The sequence below is a fragment of the Arachis ipaensis genome, chromosome B8, assembly GCF_059453495.1.
Source record: "Arachis ipaensis isolate K30076 ecotype BB chromosome B8, ASM5945349v1, whole genome shotgun sequence".
NCBI classification, from domain to species: Eukaryota; Viridiplantae; Streptophyta; class Magnoliopsida; order Fabales; family Fabaceae; genus Arachis; species Arachis ipaensis.
This window is the reverse complement of record NC_142443.1, coordinates 23,049,576-23,073,878: the sequence shown is the minus strand read 5'-3', so window position 1 is coordinate 23,073,878 and position 24,303 is coordinate 23,049,576. Positions and strand designations below refer to the sequence as shown.

The 24,303-nt window shown below is 32.6% G+C and overlaps 2 protein-coding genes across 2 annotated transcripts; one reads left to right on the top strand and one right to left on the bottom strand.

The window, feature by feature from the left end:
* Nucleotides 1–10,562: 10,562 nt before the first annotated feature.
* On the top strand, nucleotides 10,563–13,003 carry LOC107614245 (uncharacterized). Its single transcript, XM_016316470.3, has 4 exons — nucleotides 10,563–10,794; nucleotides 11,623–11,693; nucleotides 12,199–12,285; nucleotides 12,789–13,003. Exons 1-4 carry the CDS (start codon nucleotides 10,686–10,688, stop codon nucleotides 12,816–12,818), a joined length of 297 nt encoding a protein of 98 aa, XP_016171956.1. The 5' UTR covers nucleotides 10,563–10,685; the 3' UTR covers nucleotides 12,819–13,003.
* A 342-nt stretch (nucleotides 13,004–13,345) lies between these two features.
* On the bottom strand, nucleotides 13,346–17,479 carry LOC107613946 (uncharacterized). The gene is made up of 7 exons (XM_016316146.3): nucleotides 16,835–17,479; nucleotides 15,907–15,984; nucleotides 15,360–15,394; nucleotides 15,202–15,257; nucleotides 14,167–14,262; nucleotides 13,965–14,048; nucleotides 13,346–13,808 (listed from the first exon to the last, which is right to left on the bottom strand). Exons 1-6 carry the CDS (start codon nucleotides 17,288–17,290, stop codon nucleotides 13,993–13,995), a joined length of 777 nt encoding a protein of 258 aa, XP_016171632.1. The 5' UTR covers nucleotides 17,291–17,479; the 3' UTR covers nucleotides 13,346–13,808; nucleotides 13,965–13,992.
* Nucleotides 17,480–24,303: the final 6,824 nt, after the last annotated feature.

The window sequence follows — 24,303 nt, the reverse complement described above, 5'->3', positions numbered from 1 at the left end:
TTTTGGATGGTTATTTAAAAAGACTTGGATTTATGGGTTATATGGTTTGATTTTGAGTTATTAAGAAAATGATTACGTTTTGAGTTTGATTTACTTAGAAAGGAATGAATTATGTTTTGAATTGGGATTGTTGATGAATAGAATGGGAGGATGGGTGATGATGATTGAATTTTGAATGAAGGATGATGAGGATTGATTTTAAAGTTTGATTTTTGAATGAATTTAGAAATGAGATATGAACTGATGATGATAATGAATTAAAAGTAAATGAGACTTGCAAAATTGAGACAAATTATTGACCCTTTGTACATAAGATGTGATCGGGAACTTTAACTCCCCGGGCTCCCCCATGGACATGCATATATATATGAATTTGAGTTTGGGGCTTTGTCTCTCCCCGTGGATGAGCTTGGGATTTTTCCCATGGATAATATTGAGCTTGGAGATGCGCATACAGAGGGACTGTCCAATGGTTAGCTACCAGGACACGTCGGATTGGTTGTATAACCGACAGATGAGCTCATTAGCCGTAGGGCATACATTCATCATATGCATCTATGCGACATTAGTTGGGTGTGATATTGTAATTGATTTGCCTATGTAAATAATTCTGTTTAATTACTAATTGCTATACTTGACATAACTGCTCTTGATTGTGTTTGAATCTCATTACTTGTGTTTGTGACTGAAATTGGTTGGGTTGTGGTGAATTGGATGTTGATTAAGCTATTTGGGCCTGAAGCCGTGATTGATTATGTCATGGGCCGGAGGTCAAGATTGGTTTGTGTTGTGGTTTAGTGAAGTATGAAATATCAAGCTGGTTCAGCATAGACTTAATGAACCTATGTTTGGAACAGGTTGGTCATTGATACTGTTAGAAAACTTTTAAGATTCTTTTATTTGAAAAGAGAGTTTGGATTTTTGGATAATTAACTGATTTCTTTTCAAGAGGTTTTGAACTTTTTATGGTTAAACCATCGATTTTCAAAGGATTCATAAGACAACGATAATTACTGAGCTTGAAAATAATTTTCTTATTAAATATCTTCTTATGACAATTCTGAAACTCCGTGGTGAGACCGTGTGGTTAGATTCTCACCCCCTACAGCTTTATCTTTTCAAGAGACGGATGACGAGGCTCACGAAGAGTTTTATTGCGTTTTACTTATTCGATATTGTTGTTTTAGTTATTATTTGTTTATCCCTCGCCATCAATATTATCTTATATAAGAGGGATAGGAATTGTATGATTTGTATGTATATTATATTCATAAGCTTCTTATGTAAGAACTTTTGTATATATATATATATATATATATATGCTTGTTTGTTTTCAAGATAGAGTATTTTTATGGCTTTTCAAAGAAAACAGCGATACAGTTTCGAGTCAAAGGCTCCTATTTTATTATTAAGTATATGAAGTCGTCGTAATACTTCTTACTATCAGAGTGGCACAGCCAGAAGCGTGACATTCTGATAGTGAGGGTGTTACAGAGGTCAAGTTTAATTGTGTTGTATATTCTTATTTATCATGATTATATTGGTTATAAATGCCTACCATGTATATTTTATTTCGTTAGGAAAGTGCATAGGTTTGGAGGTACGCATACCTAATTAGCCCCTACCATGTCTCAAGACATCGACAATTGGACAACAACATCATTTGTAGTGTCATGCTGCCATGATATAGTCCAATCCATGAGTTAGTATCCCTATTCTATAATGTGCAGTTAGGCAAAGCTATCACTTCAAAATCTCATACAAAAATATTTGGATGGTGAAGTAAAAGGCAATTGTGCAGATATACGGTGATTGGGAGGAGTCATACAATAAGGTGCCGAAGTTGCTGCAAGCATTGCAAAGTTGTTGGCCCAGAACAATATATGATTTCATGTCTGTACCGTGCTATGATGGGTACTTGTTGGTCTGCGACTGCAGCCAATTCGATAAGGTATTCTGGACCTTTTCTGCCTATGTGGAGACTTTCAAGCATTGCAAGCCCTTTGTCTCCATTGATGGCACACATCTGTATGGCAAATATGGTGGTGTGTTGCTTATGTGAGTGGCACAAGACGGTAACAATAATATCCTTCCTGCAACGTTTGCAATTGTTGAGTTTGAGACTACGACTCCTGGTTGTTCTTCCTTACTAACTTGAGACAATATGTGATCCCACAAGAAGACCTGTTGATTGTATCTGATAGATCCCACACGATTAAGGCTCCATTGAGAGCCGATGATAGTGGTTAGCACCCTCCTAGAGTGTTCCATGCTTATTGTGTCAGGCACATGGCTGCGAACTTCATGTCTCATTTCAAATTTGTCGAAGGCAAGCAATATCTCATAAATACTTCTTATATCCCAAGCAAGGTTGGGTACAAATGGTACATGGATTCCTTAAGATGTTTTTCATGTGGATGGCAGACTGGGCTGATAGATTTAACAAGGAAATATGGTTACAACACTGTGATGGCGGTCGCTGGTTTGGATACATGACAATGAACCTCTCCAAGTGCATGAATGCAGTACTTCAGGGTACGCATTATTTATCAATTTCAGCCATCATGCGATGCACTTATGAGAGGCTACAGAAGTTGTTCGTCAGAAAGGGTAGGGAGGCACAAGAACAGCTGGCAGCCGGGAATCAATTTTTCCAATGGCTGGTAGCTACTGTTGAGAAGAACAGGGAGAGAATCTTGAAAATGCGTGTTATGCATTGTGATAGAAGGGCCTCAGTGTTTGTGGTGGAGTAGTTAGAGCCTTTCGAGGATTGATCTCAAGGTTCATTCTGTGTTCGGTTGACGGTGGGCACGTATGACTGTGGCATTTTTCAGTCACTCCATTTTCCATGTCGTCATGCACTGGCCACTTGTGCCACTGCAAGCGTCGAGTGGGGGATATATGTTCATCTAGAGTACAAGCAAGAGGCTGTGTTTAAGGTGTATGATGTAGAGTTTTCGCTGATATCAGATAAGAAGCTATGGCCAAAGTGGTACGGGACACGATTGCGTCCTAATCCAATCATGTGCAGGAAAGCAACCGGCAGTTTCCATAAGGTTTCGTAATGAGATGGATGAGGGAGAGAGCCAAGAGAAACAGTGTGGGTTATGCAGGCAAACGGGGCATACCCGGAGAGGCTGTCCCAATCAACCCACAGACGAAACTTAGTAGTGTCGTATATGTTGCCATATATCGTATGCAATGTTAGTTTCCTACATTTGTTGGGTGTCATTTGCGATTGTTCTTTGTTTAGTTTATTTAAATGTACTTGAATGCAACATCATCCTTACTATTCGAGTTACTTTGTGAATGTAAACTTGAAATGACTTTATAAACTAATAGATGAATGTAGATAAAATTTAAATTCCAACAAGTCAAATAAAGTCTGGACATACAAACTAAATAACATAGATAATACAAGTTACATAAAACATGCATACAAACATAAATAAAGTACAAAATACTGACTGAATAATACAAGCAAGATAAGAACATCATCGGTGCTGATCAAGCGGGTAATGCAAGCGATGTCTGGTGCCACAGGGCAGAGGCTAAGCCTACCGAGGGGGTCTACTAGGTTGTGGGTCCAGAGGAGGCTGTGCATGCGGTGGAAGATCCCATGAGTGTGGTGGAGATGGTGGTGGCAGTGGATGATATAGGGCAAGGTAAGTGCCGTAGTACTACACATGAAAATATGATTGGGTCTGATATTGAGGCTGTCCAAGTGGATAACATGGTGGTGCAGGCATCGGCTGGGATGCTGTCATCAACCGCCTGTAGTCCACCGATGGGGGTGTCGCATACTGGGCACCAGGGCAGACAATCGAACATCTATGATGTATGAGGTGCTAGGCTTTGGTGACAAGTACGATACCCAAGCTGAGGTAGATACGGGAGTAGACGAATGATGATGACTCTGTCTGAGACTATGCTCTCTGCCCGTGCAGAACTGCTCTGCGATACACTACATTTTCTGCTGGTCAATGGTATGAATTTGGAATGCCTCCTCAAACTGTATCTCTTTGACCTTGGAGGCCTCCTGACGACTGCTCGACTCCCCGAGATCCACCAGCTAGGTGGGGAAGCATCCCAATCATCTCGAACTGCCTGTGATTGTGACCCCGGTGGTGGTGGTGGTGAAGGTGGGGGTGGAAGTGGTGACTTGTCGTAGTCGGCTAGTATATCACCGTGCTCATCTTGTCGGTGATACTCAGCCTCCTCCTTAGACTCCATATCCAACTTCTCCCTGCGAGGCCTGACCTTCTCCCTTCGGGGCTCTACAGCTCCTCCACACTCCCTGGCACCCTTCTCTATCCTGGTCGGCCTCTGGGTGTCTACTCGAACCTCCCTGGCACGCCGACAACGATCAGGGATGTCTCGGGCAATGTGAAGAACGTCCCTAGGCTGGCTGACAGTGGGCTGGACGTCATCTGGTAGTTCTAACAGTTTGGGATCATCAAGCATTTCCTAGCCAGATAGATGTCTAACGCGGCAAGCCTGCCAGAACCAAGCCCAATACTCCTGCGTAGGCCGGTAGTCTGTGAATGGCTAAATAGATATCCGATGGCCATCTTGAAATCAAGCCATGTAGCCATCATACCACTGCTGATGACGAGTAGGCCATCACACGTCCTCGCCCTATCCTGTGGTAGTCAGGAACCTGTTAACATTGACCGGGGCCCCAGGCACTGTCTGCTCGCCACCGAACTATGTTTTACCCGATTAACGTGTTGAAATAGACGAAGAGAACAACAGTCATCCATGTCCCCTGCTCTGCCTCCTCTCTCAGCCAGTCCGGGCACAGGGCTTGCAGTGTAAGGTCGTCGTATGGTGTCCACAGGAACTACAACATAAGGTGTAATATAATCATCAGTAATAGTTAATTACACCAAATATCTAATTTATTTAGTTGTAACTAAATAAAAGGCTATTGCTTACCCCATTTAACTATAATCGGTCCAACAATAGACACAATCAGAGGACTCTCTGTTCGTGCTGGTCCATACTCTACTAGGTCATACCTATTAATCTGTGGACATATGCAACAATAATAGTGTATCAATTTATGCAATAGGATCTTCAATTACATATATAAAGAAGAAAAAACCATAAGTAGTAATAGTTACCTCACAGCCATGGGATACGTTAGAACCTGTCTCTCAGGTGGAAACCACTGAGAAAACCTATGGTATATCCAAGAGACTACAAGCGAAATATATCCAGCAATGTCTGTGGTATCTCGATGTGCTGCAGAACATAGGAGTGGTACGTCTATGCAAGCACAGCGGATCCCCAAGACAGACCGTGGCACTTCTGGAAGTCATCCAATAGTGGCAGCCACCGGATATGGACCTGATTGTTTGACTTATCAGTTATCAGGTAACCCCCAATTAGCAACAGTATGTAACACCTCATGTATTGTCGGAGGGTAGCTGAATAAGTGATATCGAGAATATGCCGGAATCGATCCCAAAGCCATGTCAGCTTGATGCGCACTCTACTACTGAGCATGAGGGGGTCTGACACCAAGGAGCTCCTCTATCCACTCCCAGGTCAAGTGCACGTACTATATCTGAAAATCATGAAAGCACCTACCCAATGGCTCCCCATACATGTGTAACCCAAGGTGATATGCAACATCCTACAGGGTGATGGTGCACTCACCCCATGACAGGCGAAAAATGTGGGTCTCTGGACGCCAGCACTCCACGAATGCAGTTATCAGGGAATTGTCAAACACGAAGTCCTGAGCTGCACCGTGTCGCCAAACCAACCTCGATAATGGCGTTCAATGGTGCAAGCGTGTGACTCACTCGTCTAGGGAGAAGTAGGCAAGCAATACTTCTGATAAAAAAAATAAAAAAATGGAATAAGAAATCTATTTTAAAAGTAAACTTTTAAATGTTAAAATAAAAAGATAAAAAAATATACTGAACAAATATTTCACATTTTATAACTTCATTGGGAACATCATAATTAACCTTTAAAAATCAAACGTCAAAAAAACATATCGAACAATTGTAAGTCCCATTAAAACATTGAATAACAGTTAAAAAAAGTTATTTATCATAATCAAAATTAAAATTAAAAGTATATAAATCAAATTAAAGAAATAACAAAATACAATAAATATTTACTTAATAAATTAATTTAACTAATAAATTAAATCATACCTGTCAATTAACACTTACTAACAATACATTCAACCACTTAACAGATACTACATCTATGAAAGTACCGTAATCATTACTATAACTATATGCTTATTTAACTTAGACATAAAAAAAATAACATTAACCTGGAAGTCGATTGCGTCAGTGATATGCCACGTCGCGTTCAAGCGATTGATGTCCTCATCTTGTGCATCTGCGTGCACCGTAATCTCCGAGTACCTCGATAATATGAATAGAAATATCTAGCGGTGAGAGAAAATAAGTAGAAATGGTTCAAAAGTGACTTCAAGTCATGCTGTAAACAAGTTCAATATATAGGCGTGGTTATAACTTGTCTCGTTTACAGTGTAAACGAAATAACATTGTGTATATCTCGTTTATACTGTAAACGAGATAAACATGCATGTTACACATCACGTGTGCAAATGTAATACGTACATGTGATATCATATCTTATCTTGTTTACAGTGTAAATAAAATATATACAGTATTATTTCGTTTACACTGTAGACAAGACAAGTAATAGAGTGTAAATCTATAAAAATGTTATAAATTACCTATATTCTTAAATAATTTTTTTTATTTATTTAAAAAAATTCCGTTAATCTGGGAATGAAATAAAATGAACCAGAATTAGAAAGAATATATGAATTTAATTCTCATACGTATTTCGCATTAAAATATGCTAAATCTTATTATTTTTTGTTAAAAAGTGAAATTATTTAATATCGACGTAAACTAAATATGAAAAATATTAATTATCTGATATTTCTAAAAAGATAGCAATAATATATAAAATAAATGAATGAATATAATTGGAGCACAACACACAAAATTTTACACTGCAATCGCATAAATAATTAGAGGCAAAATGATTATTTTATATTTTTAATTTTGTTAAATTGCAATTTTAAAACAAAGAAAAAAATAGCATAATGTATTTTTGAAAAAAAAAATCCTAACAAAATTAGTATAATTTATTTAAAATAAATTAAAAAATTGTTGTAAAATAAATAAAAAAATAAATATAAAATAGAAAAGTGTAAGTAGAGAATTTTAATATTAATATTCTCTAGTATAAGTATCTCTATATAACTGAAATAATACATTAATATTATATTTACTCTTTTATAGACATATATTATTTATGTAAGTAAAAGTGTATGTAATATTTTACTGTGTTTTTTTTTTTCTGTGTCTCGTGTTATGTTGCTCTATTTATACACCTTGAAACCTTCTCTTTTCCTAACTTCATTAATGTTCAGTCTAACTTTAAAAATTTTGCATCGTCCACCGTTCAAAGTTTGAACTGCCCAAATAGTTTTGATTGGAAGAATAATTCATGGATGTTTAATTGATAGGCATTCATATTGCAACACTTTTCCTTAAATGTTCATTAAAAATATGCTTCGTTAAAATTTTATTAAAGAAAATCTCAATAAAAAAATTTTAGTGAAGAAAAAAGAGTACAATATCCTTGGTGATGAGAACTGCCTCGTTAAAAACTTTGTCAGAAAAAAAACCTAATAGGGACAAAAAAAAACTCGACCAAGAAAAAAAAAGTGCAGCCTTCTCTTGTTGTCGACATTATTTAATATCTTAAAATTGGCGTATCCCAATCTGATGTACGAATTTTTCAAAGGATGATTTTAGAAGTGACTTTGTAAATAAATCTACTAAATTATTACTCGAGCTGATCTATTAGACATCAATAGTCCATTATTTTGAAGGCCACGAGTGAAGAAGAATTTGGGAGAAATATGTTTTGCTTTATCACTTTTGATGTTTCCACCTTTAAGTTGAGCAATACATGTTTTATTATCTTCAAAAGAACTATTTTATGGTCAGTCAATCCACATGATAACAGAATATATTGGATTAAATTCCTCAACAAAAAACACTCGTGACTTGCTTCATGTATCGCTAGTAAGGGTTTAGCAATTAATTGAATGCGTTTAATAAGTGATTCTGTTAACCCATTTTGTGTGTGAACATGAGTTACTAGATGTTCAACACTTATTCCATTAGCCATACAATAAGCATCAAAAGTTTGGGAAGTGAATTCACCAACATTATTAAGGCGAATTGCTTTGATTGGATTTTCTAGAAAATGTGCTTTTAATTATATAATTTGAGCATGTAATCTTGCAAACGACAGGAAGACAATAAGTATATATGTGACCATCTCGGAGATGCATCTATTAGACCATAAAGTATCTAAAGAATTCACATGGTGGATGAATTAGTCCAAATAGAATTAAGCCTAAAAGTGGTCCCTGAAGTTACACTCAAGACTAATAATAGTCCCTGAAATTAATAGTTACCTATATTCATCCCTGAAGTTGTACTCCGAGATTCAGATTCATTTTTTCGGCACATTCGGTCCATCTGACGTCACTGGAAAACTGATCTGGACTCTTTCGTGTCACGCTGGTTAGGTAACAGCTAGCTAACGTGGATTAGTAAACTTTTATGTGCAATTTGGTCCCTAAATCAAAGTTGAAAATCCTAATCCCCCAATTTGATTTAAAAATAACTAGATGACCGATTGTTGGTAGTGTTTTTATTTGTATTGCTTATTTGTCTAAAACTCATTTTTCCTTCATTTAGGCTTCACAAGCTTCAGACCAGCATGATAGAAACAATGGAAATGTGTTAATTTGAAGGACAGTGCAATGAAACTTTAAAGTAGATGTGTATTTAAATTTAGATCACTTTCCACCACAAAATATTATCTATAGAATTATAATCTTTGTAGCTAGCATTGATAAAATGTTTAAATTTGTACATTAAAATTAGACCTACTGCTAATTACCACAAGAATTTTTATTTGAGTACTAATATTTTGATTTGAGTACTAATATTGTGTATGAAAGCTGATAAGAGCCAAATATCCTAAGATCTTATACCCTCTTTTGGTTTATAAATTTTTTCAAGTTGTTAGTTGGACTGAAATATAAAGCTAAATGAAGTTGATTAGTCCAATTCTTGAAGATGATGTGGCTGCAAGGGTAACTGATTTAGAATTAGAATTAGAATGTTGTATTAGAATTTAATCAACTAAATAGTGTGTTTTGCTTGAATTCATATATATATCATTTTTATCCCCCGAGTCATTCTTATCACTGGAAAACAATGCTGAATGAGTATTAACTACTAAATGTTTTGGACCAAGTTAAATAAGTGGCTGAACTAACGTTTTTTTTTTTTTTTTTTTTTTTTTGGTTTCCCACGGTATCCCCCAACCCGACAGGTCAAAGACTAATCCGTCGCGGTACTGAGCTCCATTTAAGGGTTTGCCGCTGGCCAATGGGTTGCTGCATGCACAAGGCGGGATTCGAACCCCCGACACTTACTTAAGCGGACTAGTGAGCTAACCACTAGACCAACCCAACTTGGTTGACTACCAACCCAACTTGGTTGACTACCAACCCAACTTGGTTGACTACCAACGTTTTGTACCCCTGTTTTGAACATCTATTAAAATCTTTTTATTACTTTTAGATGCATAAATATTTTGATCACTTTTGTTTATTTTTTCTTAGTATGGGTATCTTGAGAGAAAGTCTTTGTTATTTTATTTTTGTTGATCTTAATCTTATCATATATTTTTTTTTTAAATTGTTATAATCACTAACTTTTAGTTAGATAGTCTTTGGGTATTGACAGTTGTTTAACATTGATACTGATTTCTAAATCTATTTAATTATGTTAATGTTATAGATGTCTTTAGAAGGAGTTGAGTTTTGAAAGAAAAATTCTTAAAGTAAAGCACTCTATAATTGATGATAAAGTTACATAATTACAGGAAAAAGGTAAGCTTTGGAACTTTTCAACTAGTCTATATTTGATTTTTTCTCCTTTGAAGAGCTTGTCTTTAAATATTGTATATTTTATTATTTATAGTATGTATTTTTGAACAACTTTCTATATATCTCATTTAGTCTAATTTGAAGATGGAGAAAAAAAAGAGAAAAAAGAGAGGATACTGCAAGAATGGTAATCAAATTTGGGAATTAGAATTTTTAATTTTGATTTAGAGATTAAATTCTACCGTAAAAATTTACTAGTCTACGTCTGTTAGCAGTTAGCTGGCCAGCATGTCAAGAAGGAGTCTAGATTAATTTTGTAGTGGCGCTAGATAGATAAAATGTATCGAAAGGACGAATTTGATTTTGGAATATAATTTTAGAGACAAATATAAATAACTATTAATTTCAGAGACTACTATAAATCTTCAATATAATTTTAGGGACGAATGTAAAACTTAACTCACAAAAATATGACTAACATCTTAAAAATTGAAGAAAGCAAATATTCAATAAGCCTAAAATAAAAGTCCTTTGCCCTTAAAATTTTCAGGTCATTTAGCTTTTCTTTTTCTTTTTCCCTTTCCCTTATTTTTATAATAGAATTTCTTAACGGTGGCACCTTCTTGTATCTAGTAGACTCTGTCTCTCTCTCTCTCTCTCTCAGTGTCTGAAGAAGCGAATATTCGATCGGTGGTGAAGCATGGCGGCGTGGACTGCTGCGGCGGCTCGACAAGCCTCCAACATGACTCGCCTTTCCTCTATCAAACCCCATTCTCTCCTTCACCGCCGTGGCATGGCTGGCGGCGGCGGTAACTATTTCCTTTTCTTGAACAATTTTCTCTTGTCTCGTGGTTACAAATCTATTGTTCTATTGCATGTTGAAGAATTTGCTCTTATGTATTTATTTATGTTTGTTGCTGAAAAGTTTTAGTTTTTGTATGAAATCTTGCGTAGGATTTGCATTGTAGGCTTTTAGGTTATGTGCCAATCAATTATTCCAATTTCCAAACATGTTTTATGTATAACTGACTCAATTTTTATTGGATGGTTTATAATAATGTCGGAAAATAAATCACTGCATAAGGGAATGGGAATTCCTTCTATGAAAATAAATAAATGAATAGATACATAGATAGATAAAGTACTTTGTGTATGGATAGCAATCATAGCATCTATAATTTTGTGTTGACATGCAATGCTGCATCTTGATCTTAGTTCTGTCAATGGCATAGTGTCTTCGCACTAATTACTAAGAGTTGGTACCTGTCTTTTGACAAACACACATAAAATGAATCTAAATGAGCAGTGTTTGATTTTTCCAATTCTGTACTATGTTGATTGTTGAATTATATTCATGATGGGGCCCTAATAAGGAACTATGACTGTATGCTATATCTTGTGGGAAAGTGTCTTAATGTAGCAGGGATGTATTAATGTTATTATAACAAGAAGAGTCCACATATTCATGATTTTCATATTGATATTTTCTCAGCCATGGAGCTTAATGTCATAACGTGTTAGAAATGGGTTGATACTGAATATAAACCTCTGATCCAAGTGGAATGACAGATGAAATGAAATACATCCTCCCCATTTTATAATGAATCACTTTCCTATATTACCTTTATATATTGCAGATCCTCATGGGCCTCCAAAGGTGAATATTTGGGAGGACCCAACGAGTCCGTCTAGGTGGAAAGAAGAACATGTGAGTAACTTTCTGTGTTTTTGGATCTGTCTAATATATCTTGGTTAATGATTTTCCTGATTGACCATGTGTTTGATGGCAAATCATGTTATCTGCAAGAATATGCCACTGGAATTTTTTCTTCCTTGCATGTGTACTCTTGATCTGCTTTTTGAATTCGAGCTGAAGCATAAACACTAAGTCAAACATGCTTGACACTACATATATGTGGAGACATGCCAAACTCTTTCACATTGCACACTTTGAAGGGGGAGGAGGAAGAAAGATATATCACTAAGTTGTGTATCAGCCAATTAGCATGTGACGAGATCGGTCTCTCTGCATACAACTCATATTGACATTGAAATCTAAAAGAACTTCTCTCATTCGTATTAAAACACTACCGTTTACTCATGGGATAGAAAAGATCACAAGCTAATATTCAAAGGGGGACTTCATTGTCTCGTTTCCATGATATTTGTGTATGGTAATATTTTAAGTATTTCTGAATCTTCTGCCATTGCAGTTTGTGCTTGTTTCGTTGGCTGGGTGGGGCGCATTCATCTATGGGACTTACAAGTTCTTCACTAGAGGCAAGGGCAACAAAGAAGAGGTACATAATTTTACCTTCATTGGAAGTCCGAATTCAGTTTTGTGACTGCTTCTTACACACTGAATTTGCGGGGCAATTTATCTTCTTTTCATGATTTTACTTGATAAAGTTTCTATGTTTGCTTGTTACATTTAAATCTACAAAAACTTGATGAGAAATTATTATCCTTCTAATTTATAAACAAAGAAACTAATGAGTGCTTTTTATGTTCTCACTCTTTATTTAGAAATCAGGAGAATATTTAGGAAGATGTTCGGGAAGATATATCATTACTGAATTGTAATTGGCATGGCTTCTAAGTTTGGGTTCTCTTTCTTCAATTCATGAAATTACCAACCTAGTTCATGAGGTTCCGAATTTCAGTTAGATATGCTAAATGTGACACGCATGATTAGGCTAAATGCATATTCTACCATTCATATATCATTCACAAATTTTATTTTCGGATTTTCTGTGCATCATACCAACTTGCTTAGGACTCATCTTGTCATGTCTTGCTGCAGAAAGTTGGAGAAGCACCAAACAAGGCTTGAGGTTGTTACTCCATAGAAACGATATACCAATTGCTTAATAAGTTGCTCTACTTAGATTTAGTTATAGGTATTGTGTTAATTTACTTTGTGACGAGACATGCCAGTTTTGGGCATTTGTGGTGGCTTGTACATGTACATGACACATAAAAATGGTTTGGGAATAAATAATAACACCTTTTAGAGAATTATTTACCGTTATGGTATTTCTATTACCATGCAAATTATCATCAAAGGTTTTAGCATTTTGTAGGTTAGAAGCTTGGCTGCTGGATTTGAATTTTAACTTTGATTAAACTCTTTCATAACATGATATTCGTCAACCGTATTGTATGCCCTTTGGTACATACTGGTACATATGAGACGAATTCTTGTAAATTGAAATTGATCTACCTTTGATATTATTTGTGATACACAACTAAACATATGCATTAACACTAGAATATGTTTAACTTATTTTATTATAATGAAGAAAGGGAAGCTATTTTTGTGTAACCAAAATCAAACATATATGCTTTTAATCTCAGAAATGGATGAAAATAAAATCCCATTAAAAAATTTCCAGGATTCCCATCCACAAAAGCATAGTACCTTACACTTAGGTTAGAGCCCTTCCCTTCTTTTCTCTTTTCCAGAATCAAAATTCATAAACACCCATTATGTATAACTTCAATGTTTTACAACTTACAAATAACTGAGAAATTGCTGAGACTGGTAACTTGTAACATGTCATAACAATGAAAAAAAATGCAACTACCTTCCCCTACCAAAAATAACTATGTTCTGTAGTAAGCACATAATATAGAGGTATGACATGAGAAACATCACTGTCAAAATCTTATATTACAATTGCAATGTTCTCACCATACTCCTGTCCTGTCTATCAATATATCTGTAACATTTTTTCCTTGTGTCTTCCAGTACAAAGGAAAATGTATTCTGCAGCCACATCTTTACCTTGACAACTTCAATTCCACCTTGTAATGCTGCAACCTAAGTTGATAAGAAACAGCACCAAAAATTCTTAGCAAATACTAAGACATCTGTGTCATTATTAACTATTCCTCATCCTAATTGGATCCTATAAAGGTGGATTTTGAGCATAGATAACATCCAAGTGTTGTTTTCTCTTTTTCTGTGAATACTTACCAACTTGTTATGGTTGTGATGTGAATACTCAATCTGCGTCTTTGATTTCAGCTTCAACATCAATCGCTCTACTCGAATCTTTCTCTGCAATGACATAAACGATGACACATAACGTCATCAAATCAAGATTGAAGGATAGTAAAAAGAATAGATCATTGGAGTTAGTTACATTGTATTCAATAAATTGTACTTTCAAGGTTACCATTTCTAGAACCGGAGAAATTGTTGAATGCTTGTCCAAATGTTGTAGATTGGTTTGAAAACTTCACGGAGTCCTTCACAAACTCATTGCCAACAACTGATATCAAAGTAAATTCTTCAACAGCGAGAAATATGCACATTTTGATGCTCAAAATAAAATGGTACTCAACAAAAAACTGTACATGATAATAAAGCATTCTAAGGCATTACTTTTGAGGTACCAAACTGAAATGAAATTGTAGCTAATCATGAAGAGAAGGGCATCATTTTCTCCTAAATTAAGGGATAATTTAAAACATTATTTCTGTTAATGAATCATTCTATTTTAAGGTTGCATGTCTTTCAAACATGTATATTTTTTCATGTCATTTGACACGCACATCCCCACCACCATGGGACTAGCACTATATTCGAGACGAAAAGAAAAATCAGATCTCACTCAAGCAGGCAGAAATCAATAGTTGTTAGCAACCAACTCAGCAGTTCAAAATCAGAATCATAGAGAAGAAACACAAATCACAGCCAATACTTCATTGATCATATAAATAAGTTAACAGTGTGCAGACTGATATCTATGAAAAGATGTATAGATATGTAACCAATGGTGAGAGAGTAAATTAGAATGTCTAAAATTACAGAAAAGCACCTACGAATGAGGCTTCATTATCATGCAAGTGATAATAATGTATCCATGCAAAAAGTATAGCAAATAGTATCAACAAAACATAGTCATCAGTCATCACCTATCAAGCACAACACGCTTTCAAATTAGGTTAGGCCCTAACTAGAACATTAACAGTTTTAATTGGTAACAATAGGTTTTGATGCTCTTAAGTGCAAAAAAAGAATCCCAAATTTATGCCTTGAATAAGAAATCATGAATGTCCATTAATACTTAATAGAATTGATAAAAAATTTGTAACAGAAGATGCATCATGTAGTTTGCAACCGAAGCTAGAAATGATTCTGTGCAATACTGACAAATGGCAAGGACTTAAGGACTAACAAGCAAACAACTAAAAAACTAGGCCCTTACCAGAAAAAGGTTGACCACAAAAAGGGCACAACTGCAAATCATCATTTAGAGAGGATCTGAAACATATTAAAGATTACTAAATGAAGGTAGCTAGTGCTATCAATACAAAACAAATAATCTATAAGCACACTTAGCAATATGTATTGAGCAAATCTTACTTGAAAACCTGAAAATCATTTCCACAATTTGGACACTGCATTGAAAAGAGAAAAGAAAAAAGATCAATAAAGGTAAGATCACCTTAGCATTAAAAATTCTCAATATTCCAAGCACTCATAAAAGATGGCAACAAAATATTGGGATCAAAATAATGTAGATGCTGGTCTGATGTGTGTGTGTATATATTAAATAAAAATAAAAAAAATAAACAGTCTATAACTATAGTATTGTACCTGTCACTTCAAAATTTCTTACACTAAAATCAGTCACCAATGTATTTGTGTATAAATATATGCCTGGTTTAATTTAGTTTTAATGTGTATTTGTATTCCAACATGTATTTTATCTTGGTGACTGATTTTAGTGTACACGTAGCATGGTTGAATTTCTTATACTATAAAAATCAAATTCCCAAGAACAAATAACTTCTTTATACATGTAAATGCAATATATCAAAGCAATTGCCAGTCTGCAATATATACCATAAAAAATAAATATCGAGTTAAAAAGCAAAATGATGATAGTGAATTTTAAAAGAAGCCTCACAGCGCCTTGCATTATATCTCGTCCAGCCCACCAGAGGAAGAAACCAATACCTACTACCGGTATGAGAACAGCAAAGATCTGGAGAAAAGGGAAAAACCGAAAATCAAACCACTCGAGTGATCTAATACACTTGCTAATTTTTAAGGAGTAAGTTTATTGAAAGACACTAGGAACCACCAATGAAAAATTATCAAAGTTCTTCTCCAAGAAAAACTAATTTACATAAAGTATTTACAACTTATAGTCTTTTCTATTTTTAATTTCTCTGATATATTGCAGTGAATAATGCTGATATTTTACAGTGTGAAAAATGGATGTGAAAGCAATCACCAAGAGCTGATACTACCTCTGCAAACAGCTAGAATATGATAACTTCAAGTCATATAATCAATTGATTAAGTACCACCAAAATTTAGCTCTTCTCTAATCCGCTATTAATCTTCAACCTTGTTCAACAGTACTTTCTTCTCATAAGGTCATGTGCTAAAAAGAGTTTCAACTTTCAAGAAGTTAATATGCAACCATTGGTTTTCTCAATAACGGTTTAGATGCTACACTAGTACAAATTACTCTCAATACCATTAATCCATTGGTTCTAGCTACAAAATCAGTTCTCTCTAATCTCTATTCAAGGGTAAGGCTGCATAAACCTATTTCATTGTTTGATGGTAGTAAAATCCTTGGACAAATATCGATTAATTATTGAACACAGACCTAAGAAAATGGAGCCTGCCATCAATAGAATAGCTTAAGCATGTGCTAAATCACTCAACACATAGTAGATGAATTACTCAAAAACCAGAAGTAATATAATATACCACATAAATTTGGACTGTTGATACTTTTGTGACAATTATAAGATGATTAAGTTAAACATGATCCGATTAAGTTTAAACCAAACCAAGAGAGAGTAATAAAAAAAAAATACCCAAATTGAAACAATAGCATCCAAAATCCAGCCAAGCTGCCCAGTCATTGAAAGATAAGTTAATCCAATAGCCAAAGCAAGATTACCCAAAATCCTAACATTAGCTCCATCGTCTCTTCCACCACCACCACCACCACCATTGAAGCCAAACCCTTGATTGTTCCTCACTATAACAACCCTCTTGCAACCCTTATTCTCTTCCAACAAAATCCCATTTCGAAACACTGCCCCTCCCAGTAACAAGGATCCCCTCCTCTCTCTGCAAGTTATGTGCTTGTTGTTGAAGTTGTAGCTACCCAGATGAAAAGAACAAAACTTTGAGTCCAACTGAGAGAAAGAGAAAGTGGGTCTCTTCTTGCATGTGGTGGCACCACCATGGAAGAAGCACTTGGGCCTCAAGTGTGAAACTTGGGTCGTGAAATGAACGAGTGTAGTCATGGGGGAAACAAACAACATTTATGGACAGGGAAATGAATCTAGTAGTACTATATTGGAACTTCAAGTGTTCAACTTGGGATTAGACATTGAAACCTGGAACCTTGTAGAGGATATGTGATGAACTCATGTGACATTAGTTTCACACTCATTTGTTTTCCTTCACACACACATACACACAAGAAAAATCCAATGAAGCTTTTGCGCCACATGCCACGTAGGCATCAGAGTTTATCTACTAAATTCCAGAGTAAATAACTTAATTAAATTTTTCTTAAAAAAATTTAAATAATAAATATTTATATTAAAAATAATTTATAATTTATAAATAAATTATTTTATATTTAATTTTTAATATTAAAAATATTCATTTAAAAAAATAATAATAAATTTTTATTATAAAAACAAATATTTAAATAAATTTTTAAAAAATTATAATTTAATTTTAAAAATTATACTAAATATTAATGCTATAATTTTTATAAATTAAAAAAAATATTTATAAATCTATTTAAATTGACCATAAATCGACTAATAATTCTTATTTAGAGTCCTACTTAAAAAAGTAACATTTTTATAATTTTTTAATAAAATTAAATATGCGAAAAAAATAATTTTATTGATTCTCTATTTTGGTAGATTGTAGTAAAATTTAACTTATTGATGAAAAATAGAAAAGCCCCTAATATATACTGCTGATGTTATGCAAAGAAATGGAATATAGTTTAAGTTTTAAATATTTGATTTCCGAGATTTTATGAGAATATGGGGACAAATTATAAAATAAAAAATTATTGGGTGAGATTTCTATTTTTCAAACAATAAAAATTAAAATAAAAATCGTTAGATGACCCTTCTGTCTTACTAAATAAATTAAAATAAAAAAAATTATTGGGTGAATTTTTTTTAAATAAAATAAAAAATCATTGCGTGGTATTTTTTTCTTAAAAAAGTCAAATCAGAAATTGCTGGGTGTAATTTTTATTCTGCACCATAAAATATTAAATGCACCCTTTTGTAGAGTAACACACGAGAACTGCTATCATAAAAAAATTTGTGAACTTATATTAGTAATAGTATGAATGTTATATAATATTTTGTTGAATTTAATTTGTATGTGTAAGATTTTGTTGGGAATAAGTAGTATGACCACAATCCAATCAATCACGTGTTAAATAATTTGTTATTGTTATTATATTAAAATATTAATATAATAACGTCCTTGATTAAATTTAGAGATTTATCATTGTGATAGTAATTACAATATTGAGAGATAAATCTTTTATAATTTAATCTAAATTGTTCTTGGTCATAGGATTATTAAAAATGACATTAATAATCCGGAAAGATCAATATATATAATGATCTTCATTGGATGAAGATTAATAGATCTCATTTATTAAATTATATATATAGATGGTGGATATAGAGATATGACCATTGAACTGACTCACTCTGAGAATTCCTAATGGTTATAATTACCATATATTTGTCAATAGGATATTCTCAAGATGAACATAGTAATAGAGTTTCCTTTAACCTGCGACTGTCATAGAAATTAACAATGTATTTATTATACTTTGATTCCGGACACCTAATACCCTAGGGTGCTAGTTGAATGGATATTGGGTATGATTTAAATATTTGTAGAATTAATGATTAGTCAATAAGGAATCCGTCAACTCTCGGTAAAGAGTTTGAGCTCTATAATTATAATGATTGAGATGAATAAAACCTTGGCCAAGTTGATTGAATGAATGAAGAAATGAGTTTCTTAGGTCATTCACAGTTCATTATAACAATGGTAACAAGTTAGAGTTTGACAATTAAACCATACTCTAAAGGTTAACCAAGAGCTGGAAAGATGGAAGGAATTATACTTTGTTCTTCTTAGGTTCTTAGTAAAAATACATTACTTCAAACTATCGGGTCGTTGAGGAGTGTTGTTAGATGCCAACCTTGATTAGTAAATTTAGTATGACTAATTTACTACCCGCTTAGTATTGAACCTATGGGGTCACACACTAACGAGTATTCTAATCTTTGTTATAGAATTATTTAATTATTATTTTAATTTGATCAAATAAATAATTATATTAATTCAAATGGAATATTATTATATTCTTTGCTAGCATCAAGAATATAATAATAATATGATAATTGAGAATATTAAATGAGATTTGAGAATAATTAGTTATTCTATTTCTGAATTTGAATTATAAATTTGGATGAGACCCAAATTGATTATGTTTTAAATTGTTATGATATGATTCATAAAATTTAAAGGATCCAGATTTGGAATTTAAAGATATGATTTAAATTTGAATTGAGAATCAAATTTAAAATCAGCAACAAACTTCATACTATATATATGTATGCCAAGAGTAGAGATGAGTGACACAGACGAGAATAACAAGAGTTTTATTCCGTTACCTCTACACACATAAACGTATGTGAGCCTGATTCTTGGAGAAGAATTTTATGCCGTGCAAAGAGTTGCAAGAGGTTTCTCAATTTAGATCAGATGTCTATTGGTCAAGGAGTTGACAGTAAAGGTTGGTCTCGGTGTGGATACGCATAGAGTCTTCGTACAATCGAAGAATAAAGTTTTTACTAAAGCGTCTAAAGGTATTTAAATATGATCTATATATTATTGGAATAAAGTTTAAGTACAAAATAGATCTTTAAGGATTACTTTTTTTTTCTTCCGCTGCGTGTTATGAACACATGGTAATCCTTTAGTGGTATCAGAGTTTTGACTTTTTGTGTTTAAATCTTTATTCCTATTTTCTTTAAATTTTGTGAATTAATAAGATTAATTCAAATTATTTTTAAGCATGTGATGTATTTATTTCCATTGAGATGGTTTTCTAATAAATTAATAGTTAATTTATTTCAATGTTAATTATTTAATTACGATTAAATTATCATTTTTTAATATAAAAGTTATATTTATAATCAAATATTTTATTTTATTTTATTTATTTATTAAATTTTATTGTGATTTTGATCACAATAAAAGAAATAAGATGCAAAATATCTTTTGTTTATTTCTTATATATATATAAGTGTATATATAAAAGTCAAATTTGATTTGATAATTTTTTAAGGCTAAACGTTAGTACAAGAAAAATTAAATTTTGATTTGATTGATGTATTTTGAACACTATAATTTTAAAAATTACTTTTTCTAATGTTCTTGATTATAAAGAGCGGCCTGACAACCAGGAGTTTTATTTTCAAGATACTAATCAGTATATACATTTGATGTATTAAGGATTTAATTTTATATTTACCTAAACAACCTAGGAGTATAAAATTTAATCATAAATACTGGTAGAAATTCTCTAACAGTTGAGATAAATCCTAAAAGTTAGGAGTTTGCCAAAAAAATAAATTTATCTCTTGTTTACAAGGAACAACCTGACAATTAGGAGACTTGTACTCAAAGATAGAATTTATTTATGCATATGATGATGTATAAGGAGAATTAATTTTATACTTGAACCTAGACAACTAGGGGTATAAAATATAATTCAGTTAAATAATTGTCTGACAACCAGATAATTATTTGGGATTATAATTGTATGGGATATAATTTAATCATATTTATTTGGAATAGGTATGAGTAACAACTTGACAACTAAGATACTCATTCGCGATTCTAAATAATTTTTTTTCAGAAATATAGATTTCTTGATTTACTTTCATATTTTAAATTTTTTTTAAATATGTCCATCTTTCGTATGGCATACTTTGAAAGTAATAAATTGGCTATACATTGAGAATTGTTCTTATGTATGAAAAGGTTATCATGGACATGATAATCCTATTGAAATAATATTGTCTAATAAATTTGGTTATGGAATAGTTAGAAGTTGTGAAGAATTTGGAATATTGCTTTACTGCAATATGGGTTATTTTGACAACCATGAATTCCAATTTCAAAGACAACTTACTATTTATTATTAAACATCTTGAGAAGATGTATGATGCCCAAAACAAGATAGTATGAATATCAAATATTTTATTTGAACTAGTGGGAGTGTTGGGTAATATATTTTGAATTAAACAACTTTAGAGGTTGAAATGCCATTAGACAAATGGCTTTTGCGAGAATTGTTCTTGCAAGCATTTTTGGAGATTTATTTTGTTACAAACAATTTATAATTGGCCCTAATATGATTAAGGTTTGTGGTCTTTTTTGAAAAATCCAATATGAGTATTGAGGATGCAAATTAAAATTGCTCTTAAGGGTTGGTTTGACCAATAATAAAGATATTGAGTATTTTTATTATAAGAGTTTAAAGTAAAATCTCTAACATCTAATTGATATTCTATTTAAATAGAGAATGAGATTCTCTCAATGCACAAATACTAGTACTCTATATACTCCATCATGTTTAAAGAAACATAGAATTTGATTTAGCTGAGGATCACTGTTTGTTAAATATTTGGATTACGTTTTAAAAATGTTGCTAAATTAACAAATTTCTCACTAAATAATTTTTTTTTTTATCCATATGAGACATGGAAAAGGCATAAGCTGAAATTCAAAAATATTAGTGTTTGGAGATGTCTTATGTGTTAAGAAGATTGTACAACAATAGAATTGATATTAGGTTCAATAAATGAGATTTATTAGTTACCCTAAAGAAATAATGAAATTATTTTTATCACTTTTCTTATGACAAAATGTCTGTGATAAGAGGTTAAATTCCTTTTTAGAAAAGGGATTCCATCTTAAAGAAAGAGTGGGAGTACAATTACTTTTATTAGAATTGTATACCACTCAATAGAGGATATACTTTCTCTTGAAAGTATAAAAGGTTTGATCGTCAAACTAACTTTTCGGAAAAGTAGCCTATTTGTATAATGATACAATTCTATAAAGATAGATCTAATGGTTACTTAGATTTTTTATAATCATGTTCAATAAGGATTGTCCTTAAAATAAAATTATACACTATTGTAGTGGGAGATTTCATGTTTTGAGAAAATATGATATTTATTATGCACTAGGTGTATTTTACAAAAGGTCAAGCAAACATGATCAAGAGCAAAGATGTTTAAGGTCAAAAGAGTTTTGATAAACACAAATGTGCATTGAAAAATTATACACATGATTGATTGGCTCTAGTGCAAGTGGGAGATTATTGTGATAATAGTATGCCCAAGATCTAATCTATCATGATTGGCTCTCGTGCAAGTGGGAGATTGTTGGGAATAAGTAGTATGACCACAATCCAATCAATCACGTGTCACATAATTTGTTATTGTTATTATATTAAAATATTAATATAATAACGTCCTTGATTAAATTTAGAGATTTATCATTGTGATAGTAATTACAATATTGAGAGATAAATCTTTTATAATTTAATCTAAATTGTTCTTGGTCATAGGATTATTAAAAAGGACATTAATAATCCGGAAAGATCAATATATATAATGATCTTCATTGGATGAAGATTAATAGATCTCATTTATTAAATTATATATATAGATGGTGCATATAGAGATATGACCATTGAACTGACTCACTCTGAGAATTCCTAATGGTTATAATTACCATATATTTGTCAATAGGATATTCTCAAGATGAACATAGTAATAGAGTTTCCTTTGACCTGCGACTGTCATAGAAATTAACAATGTATTTATTATACTTTGATTCCGGACACCTAATACCCTAGGGTGCTAGTTGAATGGATATTGGGTATGATTTAAATACTTGTAGAATTAATGATTAGTCAATAAGGAATCCGTCAACTCTCGGTAAAGAGTTTGAGCTCTATGATTATAATGATTGAGATGAATAAAACCTTGGTCAAGTGGATTGAATGAATGAAGAAATGAGTTTCTTAGGTCATTCACAGTTCATTATAACAATGGTAACAAGTTAGAGTTTGACAATTAAACCATACTCTAAAGGTTAACCAAGAGTTGGAAAGATGGAAGGAACTATACTTTGTTCTTCTTAGGTTCTTAGTAAAAATACATTACTTCAAACTATCGGGTCGTTGAGGAGTGTTGTTAGATGCCAACCTTGATTAGTAAATTTAGTATGACTAATTTACTACCCGCTTAGTATTGAACCTATGGGGTCACACACTAACGAGTATTCTAATCTTTGCTATAGAATTATTTAATTATTATTTTGATTTGATCAAATAAATAATTATATTAATTCAAATAGAATATTATTATATTCTTTGCTAGCATCAAGAATATAATAATAATATGATAATTGAGAATATTAAATAAGATTTGAGAATAATTAGTTATTCTATTTCTGAATTTGAATTATAAATTTGGATGAGACCCAAATTGATTATGTTTTAAATTGTTATGATATGATTCATAAAATTTAAAGGATTCAGATTTGGAATTTAAAGATATGATTTAAATTTGAATTGAGAATCAAATTTAAAATCAGCAACAAACTTCATACTATATATATGTATGCCAAGAGTAGAGATGAGTGACACAGACGAGAATAACAAGAGTTTTATTCCGTTACCTCTACACACATAAACGTATGTGAGCCTGATTCTTGGAGAAGAATTTTATGCCGTGCAAAGAGTTGCAAGAGGTTTCTCAATTTAGATCAGATGTCCATTGGTCAAGGAGTTGACAGTAAATGTTGGTCTCGGTGTGGATACGCATAGAGTCTTCGTACAATCGAAGAATAAAGTTTTTACTAAAGCGTTTAAAGGTATTTAGATCTGATCTATATATTATTGGAATAAAGTTTAAGCATAAAATAGATCTTTAAGGATTACTTTTTTTTCTTTCGCTGCGTGTTATGAACACATGGTAATCCTTCAGATTTTATAATTTAGAGTAAAATATGTTTTTTATTTTAATATTTGTGATTTTTTTTAAAAATATTTTTAAAATTTAATTTTATTTAGTTTTATTTTTAATATTTTTTATTTATGTCAATTATTTTTTAGATGTTAACCATCTCTAAAATATTAGGAAAAAAATTGAAATATTTAATGGTAGTTTAACACAAATAAAAAATGTTA

What these genes read in the sequence shown, in the direction of transcription:
- LOC107614245 (XM_016316470.3), top strand. Translation starts at nt 10,686, where the DNA reads ATGGCGGCGTGGACTGCTGCGGCGGCTCGACAAGCCTCCAACATGACT. An exon ending in TGGCATGGCTGGCGGCGGCG is followed by an intron (nt 10,795 to 11,622) that starts GTAACTATTTCC and finishes TATATATTGCAG; the next exon opens with ATCCTCATGGGCCTCCAAAG. An exon ending in CTAGGTGGAAAGAAGAACAT is followed by an intron (nt 11,694 to 12,198) that starts GTGAGTAACTTT and finishes CTGCCATTGCAG; the next exon opens with TTTGTGCTTGTTTCGTTGGC.
- LOC107613946 (XM_016316146.3), bottom strand. Translation starts at nt 17,290, where the DNA reads ATGTTGTTTGTTTCCCCCATGACTACACTCGTTCATTTCACGACCCAA. An exon ending in GAGATATAATGCAAGGCGCT is followed by an intron (nt 15,395 to 15,906) that starts GTGAGGCTTCTT and finishes TTTTCAATGCAG; the next exon opens with TGTCCAAATTGTGGAAATGA. An exon ending in TTTCTCCGGTTCTAGAAATG is followed by an intron (nt 14,049 to 14,166) that starts GTAACCTTGAAA and finishes ATGTCATTGCAG; the next exon opens with AGAAAGATTCGAGTAGAGCG.